The sequence below is a fragment of the Drosophila innubila genome, assembly GCF_004354385.1.
Source record: "Drosophila innubila isolate TH190305 chromosome 2R unlocalized genomic scaffold, UK_Dinn_1.0 1_C_2R, whole genome shotgun sequence".
Lineage (NCBI taxonomy): Eukaryota > Metazoa > Arthropoda > Insecta > Diptera > Drosophilidae > Drosophila > Drosophila innubila.
Genome location: NW_022995374.1, coordinates 427102 through 438882, shown reverse-complemented (window position 1 = coordinate 438882; position 11781 = coordinate 427102). Strand labels below are relative to the sequence as shown.

The following is an 11781-nucleotide window of genomic DNA, read 5'->3' as shown; positions in this document are numbered from 1 at the left end:
AAATGCATTCCAAACTAATTAATTTGTGCAATTGAAGCCAGCTTGGCAAATTTATTACGAGTACAAAACATGAATACAACTTGAAAACTTTTGTGAACTACAAAAACTACAAAATATTTAATACGATGGAAATTCAAACGAAACTTAAAAGTTATATTTTCTCTTGAGACGCTCGCGGATGAGGAGTCCCTTGATAAGTTTCTTCCAGTTGCCATAAACGCGACTCTCATATTTCTCCCTCTCCTTCCTAGCCTGCTCCTGTTGATCCTCCTCCCAGGCAGCAGTCACAATCTCGCCAAATTCCTCACAGACAACAAAGCCATCGTACATTGGATGACAAGCGCCCTGGTGGAAATCAAATCCAATCACCGCATTGGCGCAATCAATGTTCAGCTTCTTACAGACTCGCATCAAACCGGGAACTGTTTGGTATTAAATTCGTGTTAATTGCTCATATTGAAAAATTAAGATATAACACTTACGCCTCAAATGAACTGTTTTCTTTGGCAGCATACATTCCTTAAAGAGCTCCACATTGCCATAAGCATTTCGTGGAACAATTCCATTTTCGGCAGTCGGTGGCTCATAATCCTGAGTTTGCCAGTAACCAAAAATTTCCAGCGGTTGATCTTTGATGACAGTTCGAGTCAGCTGGAAGAAATTTGGGATCAGTTCCGAAATGCCAAAATAAAAAAAGGGCAGTGAAGGATGAAAAAATCCATTTTCCAATTTTAGTGCAGAATGAAAATCGGGACTAAATAATGATAAAATTGATATTTCGCATGGAAATAGGTTAAGATTTGACAAAGCTATGACAGTTTGAAATTAATGAAAAAATTTGTCAAGCAAAAAGTATGGAGAGAATGGACAGTGATCGAAAATATGGAAAAAATGGTCAGTGAAGGAAGAAAAATTGAATTTTCCAATTTTGATGCAGAATGAAAATAGGGGTCAAATTATGATATTATTAATATTCCGCAACAAAATCGGTTAAGATTTGAAAAAGTTATGAAAATTTGAAATTTGGGAAAAAGTGTCAAGGAGGAAGTATGGAGAGAATGGACAGTGATCGATAATATTGAAAAAATTGACATTGAAAGTTGAAAAATTGAATTTTCCAATTTTGATGCAGAATGAAAATAGGGGTCAAATTATGATAAAATTGATATTCCGCAACAAAATCGGTTAAGATTTGAAAAAGTTATGAAAATTTGAAATTTGGGAAAAAGTGTCAAGGAGGAAGTATGGAGAGAATGGACAGTGATCGAAAATATTGAAAAAATTGACATTGAAAGTTGAAAAATTGAATTTTCCAATTTTGATGCAGAATGAAAATAGGGGTCAAATTATGATGAAATTGATATTCCGCAAGGAAATCGGTTAAAATTTGAAAAAGTTATGAAAATTTGAAATTTGGGAAAGTGTCAAGGAGGAAGTATGGAGAGAATGGACAGTGATCGAAAATATGGAAAAAATTGACATTGAAAGTTGAAAAATTGAATTTTCCAATTTTGATGCAGAATGAAAATAGGGGTCAAATTTCGATAAAATTTATATTTCACAAGGAAATCGGTGAAGATTTGACAAAGTAATGAAAGTTTGAAGTTTGGGAAAAGTCTCAAGGAGGAAGAATGGAGAGAATGGACAGTGATCGAAAACATGGAAAAAATTGACAGTAAAGGATGAAAAATTGAATTTTCCAATTTTGATGCAGAATGAAAATAGGGGTCAAATTATGATAAAATTGATATTCCGCAACAAAATCGGTTAAGATTTGAAAAAGTTATGAAAATTTGCAATTTTGGAAAAAGTGTCAAGGAGGAAGTATGGAGAGAATGGACAGTGATCGAAAATATTGAAAAAATTGACATTGAAAGTTGAAAAATTGAATTTTCCAATTTTGATGCAGAATGAAAAAAGGGGTCAAATAATGATGAAATTGATATTCCGCAAGGAAATCGGTTAAGATTTGACAAAGTTATAAAAATTTGAAATTTGGGAAAAAGTGTCAAGGAGGAAGTATGGAGAGAATGGACAGTGATCGAAAATATGGAAAAAATTGACATTGAAAGTTGAAAAATTGAATTTTCCAATTTGGATGCAGAATGAAAATAGGGGTCAAATAATGATAAAATTGATATTCCGCAAGGAAATCGGTTAAGATTTGACAAAGTTATGACAGTTTGAAATATGTGAAAAAGATATTTTTGGGTGTACGGGTATTACCTTATCCCACTTGGGGCGTGCTTTCACAATCTTGTAGGGCTGCTCGCCCAACTTGACAACTCTGGCGCTCTTCAGCCAAATATCCCGCGAGTGAAGGAGGTGGACACAGTCGCGTGAGTAAATTGCTTCGCCGCGGATAAAGCCCAGGGTGGGCGCATCTGCCGGGTAGATGCCCTGGAATTTGAGTAGGTGACGTTCCAGTGCATACAACGGATGGTCCTTGAATTCGGAAATGGACTTGGGTAGCGGTTTATCCGAATGTATGCGACGCATCTGCTCATCCTCGCGTATGTCACGCTTGGTGCGATGTCCCAAATACGGCGCTAAAGTATTATCCAGCCAGGACTTTTCCACACGCGCCTTTCGGACTGTCGTCGACCAGCTGGAACAGTAACGGGCCGTCACATCCTTGACACTCAGATCGTCTTGAAAGGCAAATACATAAGCCATATTCGAGGAGGCGTTGCGCTGTAAGGATTGGAATTATTGCTCAGCTATGTTGTGTGAAAATTGCAGCCTCCTAGGTCTTATGGGTTTGGATTTTTGCCATAATCAATGTTCAGTTAGTCAATAAGTGAGTCAGGACAAATGTTTTAAAAAAAAATAGTCTCTAGAATTATATTTTCTCTTACCCTTATAGTATCGACGCAGTGAAGTTTTCCCTTGAACAAATCAATGCAAATCCATTGCTCCTCTGCATCGGACCAAACCTCTATCCAAATATCCGAGGCCGTAGTCTTGCGCTTTTCTTTGACGCTCTCATCATCCGTGGAGAGAACACGTCGATCTTTCCGATCATTCCGTAAATGTTGCACTACCTTTGGCAGCACAGGTGCTTTCTTAATCGGCGTCTGCTTGGTGGGTGTTGAATTATCTGTATCTACTGTGGATTGACTGTTGTTTGCTTTCTGCAGTTTCTCCAGCTTGGGCCGCTTCTTGGGAATGGTCAGGTTATCATCACCGCCATCCAGCTGCGGAATACTTAAAGCATTTGCCTTCTGCTGTCGCGTGCGCAGCTGAACAGGCTCAGCCTTATTGAGAAATGTGGGTGAGATTTTGGCCTTGGCATCGCAGATGTTGCGCCTAGACTTGTTACTTCCGCCAAAATCCTGTGCTAGATTGTTGTCATGATTCCCTATATGAATGTCGAAAAATATTACTTAGAATACGAGCATTAGGAAAACAAAATTCGGAATTATGTTATTAAATTACTGAAGATTAGGTCAAAAATATTGGGAACCTTAAAATAAGGAAAGACCAAAATTAGGATAAATTTTTATTAGGAAACAGAAGTTGGGAAGAAAATATTGGGTGGATAAATATAAGGAAGGAAAAAAATTATAAGTAAGACAAAACAAAAGTAAAAGTCCAAACCAAAAATAATTGGAATTACTTTGGTATTTCCTACCGTTGTGCTGTCCCTTGAGGAACAATGTTGAAATATGAACCTTGGGAGACTTGCTACGTGAGCGCGTGTCACGAGACTGGCTAGGATTCGCATTCTCTGCATCGCTGTGCTTGGCATTTTTCATTTTGCTGCTGGGCAGCACTAATTTGGGTATGACGGGAGAGCCTATTTTGGAGGCCGGATATTCAGAAACGTAAGCGGAACCGGAAGCATTCAATTCCGAGTCTGCAGATGCCTTGCGCGTACGTCGTGCAATTGGTGACTCTCCAATTTTGGAAGCCGGATATTTAGAAACGAAAGCGGAACCGGAAGTTTTTTTTTCCGCGTCTGCAGATGCCTTGCGCGTACGTCGTGCAATTGGTGACTCCTCAATTTGCAGACTCAGCTTGAGCTTCTTTTTATCATCCTCTTTATCGGAGGTGTTGTGTGAGCCCCGTTTGAGAATTGAGAGTTGTGGCTTGGCCTTGATTTTAGTTGATTCAGTTGCTTGTCGACTGGATCGGGATGTGCTGGGCTTATCATCTATCTCGAGGCTAGCTTCCTTTTGCTTTTTGCTTGTGCTTGAATTCCCTATAAGAATTTCAATAAATAATACTTAGATATCAAAATCTGGCAAATAAAAATAAGGGTTAAAAACCTAAAGAGAGTGTAATAAGGAAAACTAACTTAGGAATAATTTTATTATGTAGCTTAAATTACAATTAAAATGGGAAAAATCCTTAAATTGGAGAAGTATTGTAAAATACTTAAATAAAAAAAAAAATTAGGATTTGTTGAAATTGGCATTAAAAAATAAGAAAAACAAAATTAAGAATGATGTAATTTGGAAATATAAATTTGATAAATGAAAGGGGAAAAATATGGGAAGGCTAAAATGAGGAAAAAGCCAAATTGGTAAACATTATATCGTGGAATTTTACGTCTCTTTTTTGTACTGGAAATGCTAATCCTTTCAGTTCCTTTATTTTAAATATGTTTCGTAGTGCGTCTTATTTTAGTATTCGAAATGTTTTTCTTCAGTTTCATTAATTTTTTTTTTGAAATGTATCTTTGTTAAATTTCCTTATTTACGCTTCTTTTTCCCATTCTTATTTTGGTTTCTTTTGTAAACTTTTCTGTTTTTGTAATTAATTTAAAAATATTCGAAATTTGCATGAAAGTTACCTGTGCTTGAGCTCATACCCGGCGAGTCTTTTGATTTGTGCTCCTGTGCTGCTTTGGATCTGGAACTACCTCTAGAACTGGATGCAATCCCTTTACCGACAGTTTTTTTTAAGTCACTGTCCGCTTTGTTCGTTGTTTTTGACCGGGAACTGTCAGCAATTTTAGCGACTTCTTTCGAACTTTTGCCAACTGTCGTTGTTTTTGAGCTCTCTTTCGAACTCTTTGCCTTTTTGGACTTGCTATGTTTGTTGTCCGACTGATCCTCATCCTCATCTGGATCTTCATCCTCTTCGGTTTGTTTTTTTTGACTCTTATTCTTTTCAGTCGGTTTTAGCTTGATGGGAATTAGATCACAAGTCTGTGGTTTCAGTGCCATTGGCTGCAGATTCACAATGAGGCGACAGTTCATTCCCATGCTGCGTGCAAGTGCAATGAATATGAAGATCATATCCTGTTTGCAACGTGCCTCCTTTCGCTTCATTTGTTGCAAAATATCCTCGATTATGCCACGCTTAGAGCTGGCACTTTTCGTGGGATACAAATCTGGACTCTGCAGCTTGACAGCAACTTTGAACCAGGTAATGAAGGACTGCAGATACTTTAATTCCACACCTCGCTCGGTGGGATAAGCATTCTTGCTAGGCAACAGTTTGAGGGATTCCTGCATCAGAGCGGAATCTCCCAGGATCCGATTGTATTTAATGCTCCTGGCAATACAACACAACAGACTCACTTTGTGCATCAAAAGTTGTCGATCTTTGATGTCCCGATTCATGCGACGCTTCAGTGCGTTCTCCAGCTCCAACTGGGTCTTCTCCTCCTTGGTGGGATGGCGCGAGGGAATCCCCACGTGAATTTCCAGATCACCAGACACATTTGGTGTCGTATCCTCATCCGCGTTGTCATCTGTGAATGGAAGTGGAGTGAAGTATAGGGGAATTCAGTGAGGAGACGTTCTCTGTGGATCCCTAGGATATTGGTTCTTGGTACAAATGAGCAGCATTGGGTCTACAAGCCAATAAGAATTCCATTTCACTAGCATTCCTTCATTTATTTTTACCACAACATACAATTAATTAATCATTTTCATTGACAACAAATATTTAAATTGAAAACTTTTTTTTTAAATATCCAAAATCTTATTAATGTTAAATAAATTAAGTTTTCATTGAAATTATGTAATGCCAACAAAAATTTATCATTTGTTTTAATGTAATTAAAGCATATATTAAAAAAAATATGACTTAGTTAATTTTACTATCAAGATTAAATAAATTAACTTTTCATTAAATATAATTTAACGCAAATTAAAATCATAACTTTAATTTTGTTATTATAATAAATAATTCATATTATTAACACTACTTTTCTCAATGCTAGTCAAAAATTATTTCCATTACCATTGTTATTTCATTTTCAATGCAATGAAAAATGCATTAAAAAGTAATTAATTAGGCCCAAAACTGTTGTAGTTTTTTAGTCAGGTAAAGAAAGGACTTTAGTTAAGTTCTTCTCATTGTGAATTTATTTCAATCAAACGCATTGCATTTACTTATATCATTTGATGTGCATTTCAAATTTGAATTAAATACATTTAACATTTACTAAATTGCGCTAAAATTATGCATTTATTATATACTTTTTTAATTCAAAATCTTTATTATAATTTTAGTATATTTTGTTTTTTTTTTTTTTTGTTGTATTGTTATTGTGTTTTTGAAATGAATACAATTTTGCTAAAGTAAATTCGTTTAACATCAGTTCTAATTTATTAGCTATTTTAATATTAGTTTTTGTCAACATTATCATTTGTTTATGTTAGTGAAACACTTGAAATTGCCATAAAGTAAGTGCATTTACGTATATATTTTTATATTCTTGTTTTTATAAATCTGCATTTCTTTTGATTTGATTTTGATTTGTTACTCTTCTTACTATCTTGACAAATAAAAAAAAATTTAAAAAACACTAAAACAATAAAATAAATGCATCTCGCAATATACAACATGTTGCTGGTTTTGTTCGCTGTTGCAAATCATATTAAATACTTTAAATACTTATGTCCCAAATAATTATTATGAGCTACATTTGAATCACATTTAGAATTTTTAAAACTTTATTAACCATTAAACAACAATTAAGAGACACACATCTATTCAGAGTTTTATTTTTATTATTACTAACATTTTTGCAAAAGACATTGAAAAGCTTTTCATATATTTTATCTGTATGTTTGTTTATTTCTTGTCTCTTCAAATTGATTTGATGAAATTAAATTATACGAAATTAAAATGGTTTAAAAAGCATTTTCGAGCACTCAATTTTTTAGTGTTGGGTAGTTAGTTAGTATGTATCTAAGTATACGTTTTTGATTAGTTTAAGAGTTTTAACTAATGCAGGTTATAGACGCTATTTCAGTCAAATAGACCACTAGAAGACCTTATTCCACACAGTTTGTATAGTAAAATAAATATTCGTACTATTTTCCAAGGACAGTTTTAATAGATTTTGTTATAATTCTGGAAATAATAGTTATTTATTCTATTATTGGAATCATAAGAAATATCTCTTATTTTTAAATTTAATTTTAATTATTTCATTCGTTTCAAGTTAAGTCAAAAAAATTATTAAAAATAAGTTTTTAGTTTTAAAAATTGATAGTAATTTATCAAATATTTTCTCATTAACCGTTGTTACCGCCGATTTTTTTTATATTTTTGTCAAATACAAGTCTTAAAACCATAATTTTTAATTCGCGTTTTTGAAGTTTTTACGAAATACAATTTTAAACAATTACGCAAACTGTGGGAGCTTGGCTTTATAACAATATACATTAAAGTTTTCAGAATTGTATAAATATAGTATATATTTCTCATCTCTTTCAAAGTTTAATTTTTTCTATCATTTCACACAAAAAACTACGCAGTCTCATACGGAGCAGTTTGGAAGCTTTTTAATCAGATACCAGAATTCTAACTACCATTCAACAACAACAATATAAATAACAAGTATTCGAAGTATTCGCCACAACCAACTTTATAATCCTATTAACCGCTGAGATTAATCCAGGAAACGCAACAAATAATTATTTTTTAATTATTAAAATTAATTTTAACTCTTTTTGTTTTGAAAAAAATTTGATTAATGATGAATTACATTTAAATGATTATTAAAAAAACATAATAAACATTTTGTTTTCAATATCTAAAATAATCACTTAAATTTAAAATAAAATAAAAAAAAAGTTTCAAAGCAAAAATTAAATGTAAAAACCTATTGAAATAACTTTTTTGAATAAAAAATAAATTATTTTATTTCTGACTTTTAAAATAAAAATTGAAAACAAGAGTATTGGATTAATTTTTATATAAAAATTGAAACAAAATAATTTTTTATTCTAATTCAATTTAATATTTTAAAATAATTTTTTTAATAAAAAAAATAGTTTTCGTTAAAATTATAATTTTAACGTTGCCTGGATTAATCGACTACATGATCATGATCATTACCATTACCATTTTCTAATTGCGTTTCCTACCTGCTACTTCCTCAAACTCGGAGTCATCCGTGTCAGCACCGGCAGCGAGTACAGTGGACGCAGGACGTGTTTTCGTGTGCCTTTTAATTCTAGTTGATTTGGTTTTACTGAGACGCGAAGGAGCATCCAAAGAGGGCGGCTCCTTAAGACGACGATCCTTAGTACGCTCCTCTTGTTTCTCGTTTTGATTTTCGCCCAATGCAAGCAGTGCATTGACATCCATTGCAGCGTCCTTAATCCTTCCTCCTCCTGGTGATGGCGTCTCCGTCTCCATCGTCCTCGTCTGTTTGTTGAGCAATGCTGCTCGGGTCCTTTCCAAACTGTTGGCATTCTCGAGCAGATCACGAAAATCAAATGCTTTATCTGCATCTTCCATGCTGCTATCGTTGTTGTCCTCGGAACCGGAACCATTGTCAGAGTCGGAGAGATTTCCCGGATCAATGCCAGCATTGCAATCAAATTGAGGCGCTGGCGATTTCTCCTTGTTGGTGGCCGTAAAGAAACTGGAACGCAAATCGAGATCAGCGGGATTCACTAAATAATCCTCCACACTGGATTCGCTGCTGGAGTCACAATTGTTGCTTTCATTGGGCGTTTTGGCGTTTTTTGAGGCCGTTCGACGATTGGAACCCGACGCCGTTGGCGAATTCTGTTGTGGTGATGTGGGAAACGTTTTTGGCGGCGGTCGGTATTTATTATATAGCTTGGAACGCAAGGATTGACCGCTGGGTTTGCGTTTCTTCACAGCGGCGCCTTTGATGCCACTGGGCGACTTTTGTTCTCTGGTTAAAAAAAAGGTATTTATTGGTTAATAAATGTATCTTACATAAAATAAAATAATAAGATAACAATAGGAAATGTTTACCTTCTTTTGTTTGAGCGTCCACTGTTGCCAGCTGCAGTCGCTCCGGGCAGCGCAGTAGCTGCGCCGCCGACGCCGCCAGGCAGCTCCTCGAATTCGCTGTCATCGTCATCGGATGATTCGCCACCGCCGCCACCGCGCGCATCTTTTCCCGGGGTCCATTCGTCCTCTTCGCTGGCTGAAAAGCCCTCGGACAAGGATTCTTCTTCTTCGTCGGACATCGTGCAGCGCTTTACATGTGCTGTGTTAGTGTGTGTGCCACTTACAGTTATTGATTTTTACTGCGCAATTTTGGAATGCTTCAGACTCTTATACTGCTGCTCAGCTCGCAGTTTAATTGATTTCCATTTGTTTTATTTTCTTTGCTTATGTTATACAAACAGTTAGACAAACAATTCTTTTATTTATTGACTTGCTACTTAAACAAAATTGCGAAATTCACATTTCCGCGCTTGGTCGGCGTTGGGCCAGTAAAATACGATAAGCGTTCGATAACTAGAGATGGCCCGGCTCTGTTATCAGGTGTGACTTATCGACTTATCGAATTACAGCTGCTGATATACAAAATAAACAAATTATCTTAAATATACATTCAGCTATGTTTTGCTATTCATATTTGTTCTAAAACTATGCAAAAGTGCAAATAAATGCAAAGTTAGCTAGAAACGGCCATTTTTTTCACTAAGCAGTTGGCAGCACTGATTTTGTACTTAATGTCGATATACAATTTCATTAGTGTAGCCACACCTTAGAATCAGAAAAAATACAATGCAGTAAATTTCGACACAATTTGGCAGCACTGTTGAGCAATTGTTTATTTGTGTTTACTTAATTTATATGAATTCTACTGGCGTTGAACTGCATCCCAATTGGCGTGCTCTAACCACATTAAATGTGCCACTTAAACGCTTTTTGCGCGCTGGAACAATCGAGCAGGAGAAGGAAGAGAAGAAGAAACACACAATCGATGGTGTCAGTGGTGATGAAGTGCAAAAGTTTTACAAGGAAATTTTGCAGACGCCAGTCTCAAGAAAAACAATCAACACAAGCAATAACAACAATAACAACATTGCAAGACGAGCTAAGGAAACGCCAGAGCTGCCATTTGACAGGAATCGTTACTTTCGCCTGGCAATCAATAATAATGTAAAAGAGTTGTGCCAATTGCTCATCACTAATGAGGAGGAATTAAATGCACGCGATGCTTTTGGTTGGACTGCGCTAATGATGGCGTCATGTGAAGGGTCTGTAGATTCTGTAACCTTTTTATTGCAACTTGGCGCAAATACTGAAGTGGCAGACAAAAGTGGCAACACTGCACTGGAGTTGGCAAAGCGGAAAAATCATGAGGCTGTGGTGCAAATGCTGGAGGTGAGCAGCAGGAATAGAGAACAATCGAAAATGGTGGATATCGATAGTGAGCGCGATTTGAATGCAGTTGATAGCGATATTAAAATGCCATTCTACTGCGAGGTGTGTCAAAGGGATTACAACGAATCCACATGGCGAACTCATCAAACCTCCACAGTGCATCGTTTTAACCGCAATTATCTGCCCGCCCACAAGCTGCAAAAGTTCAACATTTCGGCCAAGAATCGTGGCCTACAACTGATGGTTAAACAAGGCTGGGACCGGGAACATGGGCTGGGACCAACACAAAGCGGACGCCTCTATCCCGTCAAGACTGTGCTGCGCAAGCAACGCACCGGACTGGGTATTGAACAATCCCCGGCGCGGGTGACACATTTTCATGAATTTGACAGTAGCGCCACCTGTCGGCGAAATGCGAAACCACCGCGACGAACACGAAACGAAATGAAGCGCGAAAAACTGCAGGATTCGAAACGGGAGCGTCGACTGCGACATGAGCTGAGCTAGCGGATAATAGGGGTATTCCTGAAGCAGACTCAAATTTCAAATAACTTAATTGAATTGAAATAAAGCCACAAAATAATTGAATTTCATTCTGTTTGTTCTTTGGCTGCTTTTAGTTTAAATTACGTTTAGCTTAAGTTAACATAAAATCTTACTTCATATCTTAATTCATATCTTAATTTCAAGTTGCGTTAATTAAGTTTATAAATAGTTATTTATGTTTGAATTAAGGAAATTGTAGAATAGTATTTTTGGAGTTGGATAGGTCATGGTAAGTGGTAACACACACACTTAAACACGTACAGGATTTCAACAAGGGCGTAGTCAGCTCATGCTCAAAGGGGGAGGGGTCAATGTTGCTTAAACTTTTATTATTATATCAAAATATTGAGCCACACATTGTACCTTTTTTTTTGTGATTGACTAAATCAATATCCCGTTAAATTTGTATTTTTAAAGATATTTTTAAATAATATTACCACATTTAAAAAGTTTTATTTTTAAATTTATTATTATTTCGTAATTTTATTAAAAAAGAAAGCTGAGATAAATTTTAAATAATTATTATTTACGTTCCTTGGTTATGCATGAATGTGGGAGGGAGTAGAGGTACCCCTATTGCGCCTTCTGTCTACGGCTCTGTTCTATGACCGCGCTGTTTACATACATATGTATATGTGTATTTGTTTATTGGCACACTGGCACAAT

General features: G+C 35.8%; 2 protein-coding genes across 2 annotated transcripts; one reads left to right on the top strand and one right to left on the bottom strand.

Moving 5' to 3' along the window:
• Positions 1-18: 18 nt before the first annotated feature.
• LOC117785618 (DNA repair protein complementing XP-C cells homolog) lies at positions 19-9707 on the bottom strand. The gene is made up of 8 exons (XM_034623718.1): positions 9202-9707; positions 8337-9118; positions 4799-5704; positions 3635-4204; positions 2859-3361; positions 2227-2694; positions 483-651; positions 19-422 (listed from the first exon to the last, which is right to left on the bottom strand). The coding sequence occupies exons 1-8, from the start codon at positions 9417-9419 to the stop codon at positions 145-147; spliced, it is 3894 nt and encodes a 1297-aa protein (XP_034479609.1). The 5' UTR covers positions 9420-9707; the 3' UTR covers positions 19-144.
• A 270-nt stretch (positions 9708-9977) lies between these two features.
• On the top strand, positions 9978-11157 carry LOC117783615 (G patch domain and ankyrin repeat-containing protein 1 homolog). The gene has a single exon (XM_034621078.1). The coding sequence runs from the start codon at positions 10036-10038 to the stop codon at positions 11074-11076; it is 1041 nt and encodes a 346-aa protein (XP_034476969.1). The 5' UTR covers positions 9978-10035; the 3' UTR covers positions 11077-11157.
• Positions 11158-11781: the final 624 nt, after the last annotated feature.

What these genes read in the sequence shown, in the direction of transcription:
- LOC117785618 (XM_034623718.1), bottom strand. Translation starts at nt 9,419, where the DNA reads ATGTCCGACGAAGAAGAAGAATCCTTGTCCGAGGGCTTTTCAGCCAGC. An exon ending in ACTGCGTCGATACTATAAGG is followed by an intron (nt 2,695 to 2,858) that starts GTAAGAGAAAAT and finishes CAATCCTTACAG; the next exon opens with CGCAACGCCTCCTCGAATAT. An exon ending in GAAAACAGTTCATTTGAGGC is followed by an intron (nt 423 to 482) that starts GTAAGTGTTATA and finishes AATACCAAACAG; the next exon opens with TTCCCGGTTTGATGCGAGTC.
- LOC117783615 (XM_034621078.1), top strand. Translation starts at nt 10,036, where the DNA reads ATGAATTCTACTGGCGTTGAACTGCATCCCAATTGGCGTGCTCTAACC.